General features: G+C 41.5%; 2 protein-coding genes across 5 annotated transcripts in view; both read left to right on the top strand.

The window, feature by feature from the left end:
* gsk3ba (glycogen synthase kinase 3 beta, genome duplicate a) overlaps positions 1 to 14121 on the top strand; it is a 33098-nt gene extending 18977 nt beyond the window's left edge. The window contains exons 5-12 of one of the 4 annotated variants that reach the window (XM_020089993.2): positions 976 to 1106; positions 2026 to 2132; positions 2264 to 2361; positions 2479 to 2586; positions 3968 to 4154; positions 4531 to 4629; positions 4941 to 12565; positions 13908 to 14121. In XM_020089993.2, coding sequence (XP_019945552.1) covers positions 976 to 1106; positions 2026 to 2132; positions 2264 to 2361; positions 2479 to 2586; positions 3968 to 4154; positions 4531 to 4629; positions 4941 to 5035 — 825 coding nt within the window. In that variant the 3' untranslated portion in view covers positions 5036 to 12565; positions 13908 to 14121. The remainder of the gene's footprint in view (positions 1 to 975; positions 1107 to 2025; positions 2133 to 2263; positions 2362 to 2478; positions 2587 to 3967; positions 4155 to 4530; positions 4630 to 4940; positions 12566 to 13907) is intronic. The other 3 variants (XM_020089994.2, XM_020089995.2, XM_020089996.2) reach the window with 3 other exon arrangements.
* Positions 9875 to 15573, top strand: LOC109631397 (cell surface glycoprotein CD200 receptor 1-B). The gene is made up of 5 exons (XM_069532777.1): positions 9875 to 9962; positions 13908 to 14210; positions 14834 to 15100; positions 15188 to 15240; positions 15505 to 15573. The coding sequence occupies exons 1-5, from the start codon at positions 9875 to 9877 to the stop codon at positions 15571 to 15573; spliced, it is 780 nt and encodes a 259-aa protein (XP_069388878.1).
* The last annotated feature ends 203 nt before the right edge of the window (positions 15574 to 15776 follow it).

The raw sequence follows: 15776 nt of genomic DNA, 5'->3' as shown, positions 1-15776 counted from the left end.
CTGTAACCATCATGGCCAGAACTAATATATTTTATTATTTAACACCAGGGTGATATTATATCTTATTCTGTATTTTAATATTAACATCAGCAATGTCCCAATACAATTTCAATTCAGTCTACTTTATTTAATCAGGCTCCTACACCTGGTATCATCACCGCTTCTGCTTCAGGTTAATTAACACTTTTTTCTTATTTTACTTTTACTTTATATGATAAAGAATCAGCAAGATAGTGACTGATCAAGGTAAAGTTAACATCCTCCACCTCTAATATGATTCCTTTGTTCCACACTATGTAAAACTGTGCTTACATTCCAAGTATTTCTCTGGCTCGGACAGATGTGTGAAACAAATGTGAGAATAATTTGAGAAAGCAAAATAACACATAACACACGCCCTCTCTTTTTCTACACCCAGTGAAATCATTAAAACAAAACCCACAGTTTATCAGTCCCGCTCTGCAAAAGAAGCACTCCCAGTTACCTTTGTTACTACACAGGCTGATGAGAAGACCTTTCTCGTGTTGACTCATTTTACCAAAAGTTTGTCTTCATCTTGCTTGATTTTAATTCCAAATATGAAAGAATATATTACTATTTTAAGTTCTGAGTAGTTTAAAAAGTGTATATCAAAAGTTGAGAATATATTGCATGAAATACACATGGATCAGTTTATACATCCCAGTGCACCCTCCACCAAAATAACCAGTCCTCTGATTGAATCTGAGGGAAGAAGCAGACCATGCAGTTGCAGGAAAATGATTTATTTTATCTCTACAAGGCCTGACTAACAAGATTCAGGAGTTGAAGAAGTGGCGTGTGACTCGTCTAAACATTTGCTGATAAAACATTTCACACTTGACTGGGTTGAAATCGATTCTCGAGTGGTTGTGTCCAGACTTAAACCCTGTAATGAAAACTGAGCTTGCTGTTTGTGTAGTCGTAACCTGTGTGTGCGTGTTTCTGTGTGTGTAGTTGTACATGTACCAGCTGTTCAGGAGCCTGGCCTACATCCATTCATTTGGGATCTGCCATCGGGACATCAAACCCCAGAATCTGCTGCTGGACCCGGAGACTGCTGTGCTCAAGCTCTGTGACTTTGGCAGGTGAGCCACAACTTTGTGGAGTTTTGTCAACCGTGACCTGGATTTTCCTGGTATTTGAAGGAGCACTGTGACATTTTGGAAAATAAGCTTAATTACCTTATTGCCGAGTCTTAGATAAGAGGATCAATACCATTCTCTTATCTGTTTAGTAAATATGAAGATATGACAAGGTGCCCGGCAAAGAAATAGTCTGACACGTTCCCCTGCTTATACTGCAATTAAGTATTTTTCTCACTTTTAAATTAGTCGACGTTAAAGGTGCTGCGGGGCAGATTTCTTTATCTTTTCCAGGTTTTAAGCTAAGCTAATTAGCTGCTGCTTGTTTCCTCATTTTCATCACACAGACATGAGAATGGTATCGATCAGAAGAGTAGTTCCTCAAACTGGTGATCTGTGTCTTTGGTCATAAAACTGACACATATGGACTCTGTAGTGTTAATATTACCACAGAACTTAGACTGTGTATAAAGATGGTCGACGTGACAGCTCCCCAAAAGTGATTACCCTCTGATGGCCGACTGCAGTATAGGTGATAAACATGTACCCCTCCAAATTAAATAGTCAAAATTCATCAGGAAAACTCTTTTCTCAAAGACATCTGTCATTTTGGCTTTATTTCTGGATAGTGGAGGGAAGTGGAGATGGGTCTTTTTATACAGTCTGTGCTGCAGACCTATGGGTAATGATGCGTGTAACAACTGTTACCCAGTGTCATTTGGAATAAGCGAGTAGGCAGTATTTTTATTGAGTTCACGCTTGCAAATCCTATTTACATTGCTTTTCTTTGGGTAGATATTTCCTTTCTTTTGCCCAAATGCTACAGAGTAGGATGTTGATGATGAAGATGATGATGATGATGAAGATGATGATGAAGATGATGATGATGTTGATGATGATGATTATTGTTGTGTGTGTGCAGTGCTAAGCAGCTGGTCCGTGGAGAGCCAAATGTGTCCTACATATGCTCTCGCTACTATCGAGCCCCTGAGCTCATCTTTGGGGCCACTGACTACACTTCCAGTATAGGTAAGATGACCATAAAGTGACAAAGAGAATAGATTATTATCACATGTGTATTTTTTTGCGTCACACCAGTGGATCGGTGTCATTTTTGTATCCTATTCTTCTTCTTGACATTGACTTGCCTTTTGCTTCAGACGTGTGGTCAGCTGGCTGCGTACTGGCAGAGTTGTTGCTAGGGCAACCAATCTTTCCTGGTGACAGTGGAGTGGATCAGTTGGTTGAAATCATCAAGGTAAAGAATGGGGGGGACTCACAGGGTTTAAAAACCCTCCATATACAGCACTAAGGTGTCCAAAGAAGTTATGGATGTAACGCGTCTGTGTTCTGTCTGCCGTCTTGTTCTGTCCAGGTTCTCGGCACCCCGACTCGAGAGCAGATCCGCGAGATGAACCCCAACTACACCGAGTTCAAGTTCCCCCAGATCAAGGCACATCCTTGGACTAAGGTGAGTCAACAGGTACAGGAACCCTTTTACTTCTTTAAGATTCACTGTCGCATCATCTCTCCATGTTTGTTCAGACCACATACCTGCTTGCTGCTACGTAGCCATCCAACCACATCACCTCCATCCAATACAGCTGCTACCACACTTACTGAGTGTTTTAAGAAGGATAAATATATATAGGAGGGAGTCTGAGGTGTCCACAATAAAGTTGTACACAGTTGCAATACAACTCTTAAGCCGAGTTTACGCTACATGATTTTCACCATGATCTGCCAGTGACTGATGAGTTTTGCATGTGTGATGTCTCATCACCAGCCAGTCGTGTTGTATGAACTCACAACGAATGCAAGACTCAATCAGTGGATAACAAATCGTTTTGCTTTATATTCTTAGCGAATGGCTTCTTGCTCCTTTTTCAAATATTCTTGGGAATGCAAAGGTTGCACCTGTCAATTTGCCAAATGAAAAAACTTAAAGATGGAACTGTTGTTGTTCCCACAGTCCTCTCTCAAAAACCTGTCAAAATGCTTCAGCCACAATATTATTTTCGGCTCTTCATGGTAGAACTGGCTGGGGAAAGAAATTGTCCATCAGACTGAGAATGTTTCCGACCTATGTTCTTCACAATCTGTAGCACAAAGACATGAAAACCTGATAGATGAACGTTGGGAGCTGTGAGTTCAGAAGCACTTGAACTATGCTGCTCAACATGTTTGTAGGGTGGGTTATGGTGTTGAACCCGTGTCATCTCTGGTAAAGCCTGCCCATGAAACGTTGAAACCTCAGGGCAAATCTGACTAAATAAAAAATGAGATTGGCAGTCCCTGCTCATTCAGCTGCTCCTTACTCTGTTCTCTCTTTCAGTCTGATGATGACATATGAACCCATCTCTCATACTTCATGCTTTTATTCTAAGTTATATGAAGTATAAATCTGTCTGTAAAAGATTCGGGGACCTTCTCTCTTCCTGGTTTCCCCTCAGCAGTCCCGCCCACAGCTCTTTCATCGGATAACAGTCATCCAATCAGCAGGCTGCAGCGGGCTCTCCTGTTTCTCAGACTCCCTGCTGTGGTCGCTGGCTGTAACTGCAATCAGTTTACTACTGTTCACTGCTGCAACAATCAGATCCATTCATTCATTCATTCATTCATATTCCTTCATAGTGTTACATGTGACTGAGCAATTTACTGAAGATCAGTTCAACCCTTGTGTTGGAAGTGTGTGTGTGTGTGTGTGTGTGTGTGTGTGTGTGTGTGTGTGTGTGTGTGTGTGTGTGTGTGTGTGTGTGTGTGTGTGTGTGTGTGTGTGTGTGTGTGTGTGTGGACAACCTTGTATAATAAACCTCATACGATCTCCGTTTTGACGCTTTTCTTTCTGTCTGACTGGTGTTCAGGTGTTCCGGCCGCGCACGCCCCCCGAGGCCATCGCCCTGTGCTCTCGTCTGCTGGAGTACACACCCACGGCCCGCCTCACTCCCCTGGAGGCCTGCGCACACTCCTTCTTTGATGAGCTGCGCGAACCTAACGTCAAACTGCCCAACGGGAGAGAGAAGCCCTCCCTCTTCAACTTCACCACCCAAGGTATGATCACGGAAGTTTCACTTGAAACAGATCCATTGACTAAGAGGATGAAAACGTACCATATAGTTTGGGATTGTAACATAACTGAAACTATCAGAGGAGAGTACAGTGCTTGAGGTGAACTGTTAGTTAACCCTTTGAAAATGTCCTCCAGTGCCTAAATTGGTATTTTCCTAAAAGCTAAAAGGACATGTTAATCAATAAACCATAAAAAAATATTTAAGCACTGAAATTGTGTTATAAATTAAAAGAAGTCAGACATGTTTATATCTGCTTTGTTTTTATATCTCTCTTGTTATTTCAAACTTTTCCTGCCTTTCACACTTTTCTAAGAGTCACTGTGATTCAACAGCATATCTCATTCTTTCTCTTCCAGAATTATCCAGTAATCCCTCTTTGGCCTCCATACTCATCCCTGCCCATGCCCGCAGCCAGGCCTCCGCCTCCACCCCAACCAACACCTCTGCCACCACAGGTTAGAGCAACGCCTCCTCCACCGGTTGCTTGTTTTCTGCAGCTAGACTTGAGGATTTATTGCTGATGCTTTTTTTTACAAATTTTTACTTTGAGCAGAAAGCGTCGACATACCTAACATACTGAGTCAGTTTCACTCATTTGCTCCTGGGAACGTGAGTCCACCCTGTAGCTGAGCTCACAGCAGTGGCTGCAGGAGGAAACAAACTTTCCCTGCTTTACATTTTTCCAGTGCAGCTGCTGTAAAGTCTGTTTACTAATGAAAACACAGACTTTTACCTTATGCTCTCACTGTGTCTCTGTCGCTCTAAGATCATCTCCTCTTCCTGACCGTAGATGGCAGCAGCACAGAGCGAGGTCCCAGCACCACCACCGCCTCTGCCTCGGCATCCAACTCCACCTCCTGAGCCCGCGGACTGCCACCGCGCCCCGCCCCGGTCTCAGCCCCAGCCCCACGGCCTCTCCATTGCCCCGGCCAAGGGGGTGAGCTCCGCCCAGCTCTGCTCTGCCCTGCTCTCCTCCCTGACACCAGCGGAGCGATGCTGACGCAGTCCGGTCTCAACAGCTAAGACGACCACGAACACAAAACCCAAGCCTCTCCCTCTTTTATCCCCGACTGACACCCCCCTCCCCCTGATCCAGCTGTTTGAACTCTACTCCATCCTCCATCGAAGACGTCTCTCCGTGCTCTTTCAGCGGGGAAGCGATGCGCAGGGCCAAAGGTGTTGTCGACTGTACTATTGATAAAAGTACACTGTACATGTATACACAATGCTAGCCTGCTAATGTTTGTAAGAGGACAATCTGTAGAAAAAAAAGTCCTGAGCTGTTCCCCTCGTCCCTCACCCCTGACTCCTCTCGTCCTCCCCCCCTGCATTGATCCATTTTTCTGCACCTACATCCTCTGCCTCCCCCCACACCCTCCTCTCCCTCCCTCCCTCGGTTTGTCCTGTAGTGCATGGCCTGAGTATGGTTAGGATCACCTGGGGGGGGGGGGGGGGGGTCACCATACCCTCTCACCTCCACTTCTGCAAACAAGGCATGAGGCTCACGCACGTGTATACACACACACACTCACTCAAGAAACACACACACACACAAGAAACACACATACACACACACACAAGAAACACACACACACACACACACATGGATGCATGACGATCCTGATGTATGTGGAAAAAAAGCAGTCCAATCCTGGAGGTGATGTTTGGACACGTTGATTTGTTTTAATTTTTTTTCATTGCCTGGGGTTCGTTTTTAAATGTTTAGCGAACGGTTTTACTCGACCTTGTTCTTAATTTTCTTCTTTTTTTTTTTTTACTCCCGGGCAGACGTTTAGTTTTTTTTCTTCGCCATGTGCGATGGATGTGACATGTAACTGGTCCTGTGTGCTTGTATAATATATACATACAATACAAAAAAAAACAAACATGCATACATACACAGTTTATATATTACTTTTCCTTATGTATAAAAAGTATATATAGATATATGTATATTAACTACAATGGTTCAGAAATCAGTTATGGTGAGCTCATATCTGGTAGAGCAGGGGCAATATTTGCCGCTGCCTAAAGACGATAGATTTAGATGTGGTGGTGTTTTTGTTTTTTTCTCGGTTCGTTGCTGGAGCGCAGTATGACTCCAGCCGTCACTTCTCCGTTCCCTTGTGTCGTCTGTATTAAGGCCGTCGGTGGATTTAGGGCACCGCTCTATTCTCTGTCTTTTTACCAACTCTGTCTGTAACAGTGTTTTTTTCTGTGACAGTGCAGCATCTAGACACCTCCTCTCCCCACAGTCTAGATCTTCCTCTTTGTCTCCGTGAAGAATTCGAAATTGTTCCTTAACACTTTTCTTTCTTCCCTCGACTCTTTGAGAAATCTCGGCGGTCGTCCTCCTTGGCTCCACCGCTGACTTCCTCATGTGCTGTGACCACTGACTGAAGTGTTAGCCAGGCGCTCGCCCTCTCACTCTCTCTCTGTCCTCCACCTGCCGCACATAGAGCCACTCGGTACAGTCTGTCGAAGCGTCTTATTTACAGAGAATATTCACTACATTTAAAAAAACAAATAAAAATAAATACATAAATAAAAAAAGCTGAATTTGTATATACAGTATAAATGCTCCTCACCAAAATTCTGACTTGTCTGTTGTTTTTTTTTTTAAATGTTACGTTGATTTATTTTTTTCCATGTTGTGTTCAAGGTATGTATATATGCAGACCCATGTACTGTTTATGAGCAAAAACAAAGATGACGAAGGGTAGGGAAAGATTTCAAAAAAGATAAAAGATGAAAAGAAAAACCAGAATCAGGGCGAAACTGATGTTCATGGATATTGTAGATGACGATAATGATCAGCTTTATCCAGCCATATGTTCAATCTTACCTGTACAGTACAGTAGATGACAGCTGTATTATTGTAACAAGAACTAGTCATGTATAGTGTAACTATAGTTTGGAGTGCCTTTGCTTTCATACACCTTCGCCTTGTTTCCTCGCCCCCTCCTCACTCAGCCCACGCCACCAACCCACCCGAATATTGTGACTCTCCCTTTGGTGCTGTTGAATGTCCTGCTATCCCGCCACACACTCACACACACTCACACACACTCACACACACACTCACACTCTCTCTCCCTCCCTCCCTCACTTGATTTCCACCCTCCCTCTCTCTCCCACTCTCTCCCACTCTCTCCCCCTTTTCATTGCACATGTGATGTCATATACAGACATGGTTAATCTTAAGGATATTGTTCCTTAACTGAAGATGGAAAAGTGTAGTGTTTATTTTAATAGATGTTTTATCTTGGACACACTCACATGTAAAACACAGTAGTCCTTGCACGGACTCCCGGGCGTGTGTGGCGAATCATGGGGAGGGGGTGTGTTGTGGATGGCAGCAGGGGTTCTAAAAGAAAAAAGGCCTCATATACTGTATATATACAAATACAGTACCGTTTCTGTATTACTCACAGTGTTGGTTCTGCTACCAAAGCCAAACTATGATATAGTTGTGATGAGCCATCCTCAGAGGCAATAATGTATTCTGACTCTTCTTCTCTCTGGATATTTCTGTTGTTTCTCTCGTCTCTCCTCTATTTTCGGGGTGGGGCTGGGGTGGGGGGAATTCAGTAGCACCTAAAGGGGTCGTCGAGTCATGTAGCCTTTCTCCTTGTCTCCCGCTTGCTGTAATTTTGCATTCATGAACGTGTTGCTACCCTCCACCAGAAGGTCTGACCACTTCACCCTTCCCAACTCCAGTTCAATAAAAAACAACCACAAAAGCTACCAAAAAAGAAGACGAGCGAGTACATGTGCTGGTATATTATTATTCATTTTATTATACCAGCATATTTACTGGTTTCAAATACTAACTGGGTTTAACTGGGGCTAAAGAAAAGAAAATATTACAAAAAACATCCTGTATAACAGTACTACTACTTGAATGCCTCTGTTTGTGACTGAAATTTTTATTTCATTTGTTTTTGTTTTTTGTTTGTTTTTTTCTTTTGTTCTGTGAAGGTATGCTAAATGTGCACCTCTGTAAATATTCCCCCTGCGTGCTCTGAGGAATAGTTCCCTGGTACTGTAATTTGCATTAAATAAAGAGTAGGATAGCCTGGAAATGATAAAAAAAAAAAAACTGTCTTTCACATCTTCTTTTAGTGTCTTTTTGTCTTCTTCATGGATGTGTTAACATTTTATAAAAGCGTGCAATTTTCCTTTAGTTCTTAGATGCAAAATACCATCAAATGTTCTCAGTGCCCAGACGCATCAGCCCTGGACACCTGTCATTGCTCTTTATTCTCTACAGTGTGAACTACTTACAGTTCAGCATAGTTTGCTCTATTTACTAGATTTTGGCTAAATTTGGATTAACCCTAACCCTTAAGAATCATCCCCATCGATTATTAATCTTTGTTTATTACATTTATCTTAGAAAAGCATACTTTTTCACCCAACAGGTACATTTTAAGACTAAAATTTGGTTTAACACATTACCAGCTTTATTTTTTCCGTGGCACCAACAGATTTCAGTCTCTTATTTTGTCATTTATCCGATGCTCCTGTATGGCCACTAGGTGGCACTGTTTGTCTTGCTGCAAATTGCCCTTTATTTTTAGGATCAATTCTATTCAACTTCATTCTCGTTGTTCACGATCAAAAACGATAAAAATAGAGCCTGAAGATACAAATATATATAAAAGCAAAGATTGTTTTTGCAACAGCAGCTCTTTTCATTCTCAGAAAACAAACACTTCTCTGTGATAAAACTAATTCAGTTGTGATACATTTATATACATTGAGTCAGAAACACTTCGTCATGGTTTAACCATTTATTGCACAAATGGGAATACGCAATGCTTCATTAAGAAAACTGTAAAAGTTAGTGCTTCATGGTTTCTATGATATATCTCTTTATGGTTTTAAACTTCTTCTCTCAGTTGAAGGTCACCAGATGAGGAGTCTTTCAGGACTTTTGGGACCTTCTTGGCTCAATAGGTAATTTCAGTGAAATGAAAATGAAACCTATAACACACTTTGACTTTTACAAAAAAATCAAGAAAGTCGCAGCATTAAGTGTTAAAATCAGTAATAACACAACAATCTTTATCCTTGTTTTCATGCTATAGATGAGTCAACAGACTGTATCACTTTAACCAGAGGCTCAAACTTACCTTCTTCACCCTCAGTGATCAGCAGCTTAATGAGGAAGATAAATCATCTTTGAAGTGCTCAGTAAGTAATAGATATGTTGCTAGTTTACAAATCAACATACGTTACTCTGTATTCTATTCTATTCTATTCTATATCACTGTTAAGTCAGAGCTTTATATTATGGAGACTGTATTATGGATCTTTGTTGGTCTCCAGGTTCCCTGAGTACCTCTCATGTTATGTCCTCTGTCTGTGGGAGTCCAGTCAGCCAGTCTCCTCTGTGCTGACTTTGGTGTTGCCCTGGGGAGGAGTTGAGAAAACCATGTTCTTCCTCTTGACAGCTATAGGAGTCAGAGCACCGCCCTGGTAGATGGGACTAGAGAGCTCCCTGCCTTTATACTGACAGGTGTGGGCCATTACTGGCTCTTTGTCTGATGCCTGGTAGATGGTGACTGCCGTGTTTGTGTTGAGTGGCTGCATCTCCACTCAGATTTCTGTGGCGAAGATTCGGGGTTGACCTCTCCCCCTGTTTGAGCCACAGTTCAGGTTCAGCCATCCATTGTGGCTGTAAAGTAGGGCCCCATGTGGAGCAAGATCAAGTGCCAGGCTGCTGCCTTGCCTCCACCAGTGTTGTCTGACCACTGGTTTCTGCGTTGGTCTTATACCGTTGGTACTTTGATCGTATTGATTGTTTTCTTTTAAATATTTTATTGCGACCCTGAACCAACTGAGTCTCTCACTCTTTGCCTAGTTGTAGGCAGCTGGACGACCTACAGGGATGTAGTCGTGGGACTCACACCACTTTGTGTGCAGGGTTTTAAACCTGAAGTGTGGTGGTCACTAGAACAGTGGGTTGTGGTTGCAGTGGTAGTGATGAGTGTGCTCACGTAGGGGTGTCTATTGTGGTTGCAATATAATCTCACTATGGTATGTACACTACCTGCATAATGGTCCCTGCTATTTAGGTTAACGTGTGTTATACCTCTGTGGTCTCAGTATTTGTTGTTTTAGCTTTTATAAACCTTCAGGAATAAAAACGTATTTATTAACTTATAATTGTGAAGAATGACCCATAGTCTAGTTTGATTCTAAAACAGTCATTCTAAACACACAAACTCTGACAACAAGAGACATAAAACAAATGGACAGAGGCCCTGGTGCAAGATATGATGTCCATGGTGTATCCTGCCTCTCATGCAATGTGGGTTGGGATTGGCTCCTACAAACCCATGACACTAAAAGGATAAACACTATAGATGATGAATTGAGCATAAAAAGTCAGCAGCTACTAAGTTTTCCAAACAAAACCCGCAACATTTTAAGTAGGCAGTGGTTTACTGTATTATTTACATCTTTTCTGATTTGGGATTAAAATAGTGGTTGAGGTGCTGCACTTTCTGTCTAAAAGCCCCATTTGGCCTCTTTTCTATGCCTCCTACACCTTGTCACGCTGACTCAAGTTTCCAGTGGAGGAAGATGACTGGCCTCCTCGGCTTGTTTGACACATGACCGCTCTGTCACGACCGCTTCTGCTGACTCGGCAGGCAGAAAACCGCCTGAGGGGATCTGTCATCAGAGTGTAAAGCCACTGATCAGACTGTTGAAGCGGTGGGTCCAGGTATAGACTGGACATTCATGGTTTCAACAAAGTCATCACACAGTATTGTTTAAAATGGTGAAGATCTGAACACCTGATTTTGTACCTGAAGTCAAAGTGTGAATGTTTTTTGTTTCTTTTTGGCAATACTGTTAATTTCATCAAGACACATTTATCGTTTTGCTTCATGCGTCTCTATTTTTCCTTTTCTTTCCTCTAAACAGTTGATTTTGACATGAACAAGAAGTCGCTGTTATCAAGGGGAAACAGCCACACACACAGCCACAGAGCCACACAGCCAGACACCCACAAAGCCAGCCTATTTGACGAGCGCTGACCACAGCAACAGGACTTCACAACTCTAAGATGTCTTTGGAAAAGCTAGCTCCTTCCTTGGAGCGTGCCAGCTCACAGACAGCTGGTGAGCGGCTGCCTATGTCTGACGAACAGTTTCTTAAATGAGCTCTCAGGAAAAAAAAGGAGAAGAGGCTTGTGTCTGACTATAGCTCACTGCAGATATTACTTCCTCACATTACTGTTTTGGAGAAAAATCCTCAAACCATCTGCTACACAGAACGTTTCATTCTGTTATGAGCAGCGAGAGAAGATACAGAACTGATTTTTTTTTTTTTATTAACTGTCACAATTGTGATGTGTCACTTTGAGATGTGATAACCACACAAAATATCAGTAATTAAAGTGTCAGTGATTGATCTGTAAAGCGGGGACGGAGCACTGACACCTCTACCTACACTAACACTTGAACCCTAACCCGCTGCATCTGTGTTTTCTGTCAAATATGAGCGTGCTCTTACATCAGCCCACGACCAACAGTGTGCATCTGTGCTTGCTCAGCAGGAAAGATATTTCTGGAAATGTCTATGCTTATTGTCACAACCATCGCAGTAAAACAAACCCCTGAAGTTGTGTCTTCCTTATTATAAACTTTATGATACGCCTTTTTATTTTATTTCATTTTAAGAAGGGTAATAATTCAGCTGATATTTAAAATTTTAATCATACAACCATCAGGAAATGTTATTTAATTGAGGTTTTGGGGTGTTTTTTGGAGGTTCCACTGATGTTCACAAACATTATACATTATACATTATACATCAACATTATGCCTTCAGTAAACTTTTTTTCATTATATGAACCCTATAGTGAGGCATCAATCTAACAATGTCATGCATTCTTCTCTACATACTTTCAAAGAGGGTGATCATGTGACACAGAAAGGAAACTGGTGTCTTGGTTTTAGAAAACATCCTGTGTTGGGGCAAAAATGACAGATGATTGCGAGGATAGCTGTTTGGAGAGAGGGGAAGAGAAAGAAAAAAGGAGGGAGGGATTTATTACTCATATTCGTCCTTTACATTTCTTGAGCACAAGGGCTGTCACAGTTTTTCTCTTTGTCTGGATGAGATGAAGAGACGGCCACGCTCTAACCTCTGAGCTGATTGAAACTGAAGATAGAAAGTGAAGGAGACACCAATTCGATATTAATGTGGAGCAAATTTAAAAAGACTGAGGACTCACTGGACGATCAGACTCGATGCTTCTCTTACTGGAGTGAAGTACCGTCACAGAGGAACGTCTGCAGGAGATGAGGAACATGATGTTGATTTCTGCCATAGTTTTCTTCTTGGTATCTGAAGCGTGGAGCCTCGACCCAGGTTTGATCATAAACACAATTTACTTCCATATAGTTAAATACTTTATACTTTCAAGTTGTGATGAAATCCAGGATTTAGATGTAAACAGGATTTCTATACAGAGATACTCTCTTTTTTCTGAATGTGTCATTTGAGGTACTTGACACAGCATGTTAATATTTTGCATGAATGTATTATCCTTAACTCTAATTACTCTCCTCATAGTCATTTGTAGTAAAAGGTTTTCCACCTAATGTAAATGTAAGTTTCGCTCTGAGATTTTTCTTATTCCTGTGACTCACAGCTCAGTGGAAAGCACAAGGATGGAGGTGTAATGAAAACTGTTCCATAACAGATCTGCGCCCTATTTTTTGAATGAACAAGCAGCACCTGTAATGGAAATCATGTTATCAGATCAGCTTTTTTTTCCCTCCACTGTGGGGTCTGACGGGTGGGAGAGAGATTTCTGTGGTTTCGCTGTGCCACTGCAGTAGCACTCTGTCTGTGCTCACCCCCATCAGAAAAACAAACAAGTCTCAGGCCTCCACAACATGAAATAACTATGGGGAAGTCCTGAGCTTGTTTCACCGAGCAGACGAGAGGAAGAAGACAATGGCAATGACATTATGCCGTTTTATAAGTTGAGCTTTTCCTCTCAGAGATTTCACAATTTCTCCACAAAAACAAATTGCAATTTCTCTCACAACTGTTTGTTATTTACATTTACACCCTAACTGACTAACAAACCAACTAATAACTAATTAAGGACTGAGCAGATCGAACACTCACACACTGTTTAACTAAGCTTTTTACTAATGTTCACGATCGTCTCTCTCAGGAACTAATCAAAGCACCTCTGTGACCTCCAGGATTTATGGTAAACTCATTTTCTTATTTTCCTCTCTGGGTATTTCACTGAAACGTTAAAGGAGACAGTTGACCAACATATAAAATACATTTAAGTCCCCGCTTTTGTCATTAATCCACTTTTTAAGAGTTGAATGAACTAAATGAACGAGAAATACTTTGACATAAGTTACTTCTGAAGTAGAAAGTCTTTATTTTGAATTTGAAGAAGTGAAATGTGAATGAAATATTAAGAGTCTGGACCACATATTCCACCACTGTGAAAAAACATTTGTCATTAATTGAATCTGTTCTTAAAGATCTGGATTTGTTAGATGTGTAACATTGTTCTTAGTAATCATTTACTTTTGCATGATTTTAGATAAAATCTTATTATTTTCTTTTCACACCTCTAATCCAAACTAATCGTTTAAAAAAATAACTATGATCTATTTTATACTGAATTTTATGTCCTTTTAAAAAGATAAGCAATATTCTTTTAACTTTTTTCCTCCAGTTGTCAGAAATCTAATGTTCAACTTGGGCAGTGACGTGAACCTGACCTGCAGTGACAGGGAGTGGAACAACACCATCTATGTAATTTGGAAAATCCAGCACAAAAACTGTGAGATCTCCTTCAGCAACATTACGGGCGAGAAGCTAGACTCCTGCAACGATAGCAAGTCTCTCAGGAACCCCTCCAGGGCTCAGTCGTACCTGCACATCCCAAACCTCTCCGCCGCTGACGAGGGGGTCTACAAATGTGATTTTGTTTTCTTCGGTGGGGAAGAGAGCTATAAGATCAACGTGGCCATCACAGGTAAGAGCTGAAAAAATACTATTTACTGTTACTTCCAGTTACATATATGAATGAATTAATAGCATTATGTCTTTCTGGATACAATGTCGCCTCACTTTTTATTTCTTCTTTATTTATTTATTTATTTGTTGATTTATCATGAAAATGAATGAATGTGGAATGGGGGGGGGGGGGGGGGGGTGATTTATATTGTCACCTGTCTTTATCATTTCGAGATCTTTTCAACATTTTCATTGATTTCTCAGAGGATGATTCATGGATTTGAGAATCCAGGCGTGTTTTAGAGACTGATCTACATGAGTGTGTGCAATGTGGTGCAGTTCCAGATAAAAATCCAGATCTAGTGAATTTTAACGTGGATTCTTAAGGGCACTGTTGAGGTATGAGCTCTACTGAGGGACATTCTAGTTTATTTATTGTAAACATCAAAATTTTGAAATAATTGTTTATATTTATACATTAAATTCCCATGTACCTTTATTGCATAAATTCAATGTAAAGAGTTTCTATCATGTTGAGTGTGATTAAATAAACTGACATTTGTACATAACACTTGTGTGTTTATGTCCGTGTTTATGTGTTTAAGTCAAACTTTTGCCATTCTTCTGTCTTCCCTGGCTCAGTTCCTCCCAGTTTGTCAGCCTGGATAGAGCACAGCAAGGACAAGATGGTGGCAGTGTGCAGAGCTGAAGGAGGAAAACCTGCAGCCAACATCAGCTGGACTCACAGCAGAGACTCGCAGTCTGTGGAGACGCGTGTCTCAGACGAACTCATTACAGTGGAAAGTCGTCTGGAGCTCGACGAGGGCACAGACACGCAGAACCTGTCCTGTGCTGTCAGGCACCCGTACTGGCAACAGGAGCAGATTCTGACGCCAAAACTCAGAAAAGGTCAGGCTGCACCGCAAGAGAACATTATACCGGCACTGAGTTAGTGTCAAATTATGAATGAAAGTTTCATATTTTCTGTCATTTCAGATTACGTTCCTTTTCTGCTCATCCTCATTGGTGTGGTTATCAGTGTGCTTTTGGTGGGATTTGCAGTTTTTGCACAAAAGAAAATCATAATGTTGAGGTAAGAAGTTGCATTTGATCATAAATTAGTATTTTTTTTTGTATTGAGTCACTGATGGTTTGTGTGTTCACCTTTTGGTTAAGGCGATGCCACCGGTCTGTCTCATCATCATCCAAATCTCCACCGGTGGGTCATTTTCTCTGTAACTCACTCTTGTGATTTCTATTTTGTACCATGTGAAGTTTTGTTCATCTCTGCTGTTTTGTGTTTTGTTACTCAGATAGAGGATGTGGAGGAAGTGGAACCTTATGCCAGCTATGTTCAACGTGTGAACTCGATCTATAACTGAGCTGCACGTTTGTTCACACTTCAATGCACGTGGCTCTTTTTGAGGGTCTGAAAGAAGAGAAAAGGAGAGGTGGAGGAGAAGCAGTTAAAGAAAGAGAAGTTAGTCTTTCGATGAGGGAGGAGAGCCTCTCACCTCCTTCCTGACAAACACTCGACTGATGGAACAGGGGAGCCCCTCATGTCTCGTACCGGCTCCAAAACATG

The sequence above is a fragment of the Paralichthys olivaceus genome, chromosome 10 (genome assembly GCF_024713975.1).
Source record: "Paralichthys olivaceus isolate ysfri-2021 chromosome 10, ASM2471397v2, whole genome shotgun sequence".
NCBI lineage: Eukaryota > Metazoa > Chordata > Actinopteri > Pleuronectiformes > Paralichthyidae > Paralichthys > Paralichthys olivaceus.
The sequence above is the reverse complement of the archived record's forward strand: the minus strand, read 5'-3'. Positions and strand labels throughout refer to the sequence as shown.

Bases quoted from the DNA above. Each gene is read 5' to 3' on its own strand.
- LOC109631397 (XM_069532777.1), top strand. From the start codon at position 9,875: ATGTGGAGCAAGATCAAGTGCCAGGCTGCTGCCTTGCCTCCACCAGTG. The intron at 14,211-14,833 runs GTAAGAGCTGAA...TCCCTGGCTCAG, and splicing joins GATCAACGTGGCCATCACAG to TTCCTCCCAGTTTGTCAGCC. The intron at 15,101-15,187 runs GTCAGGCTGCAC...CTGTCATTTCAG, and splicing joins GACGCCAAAACTCAGAAAAG to ATTACGTTCCTTTTCTGCTC.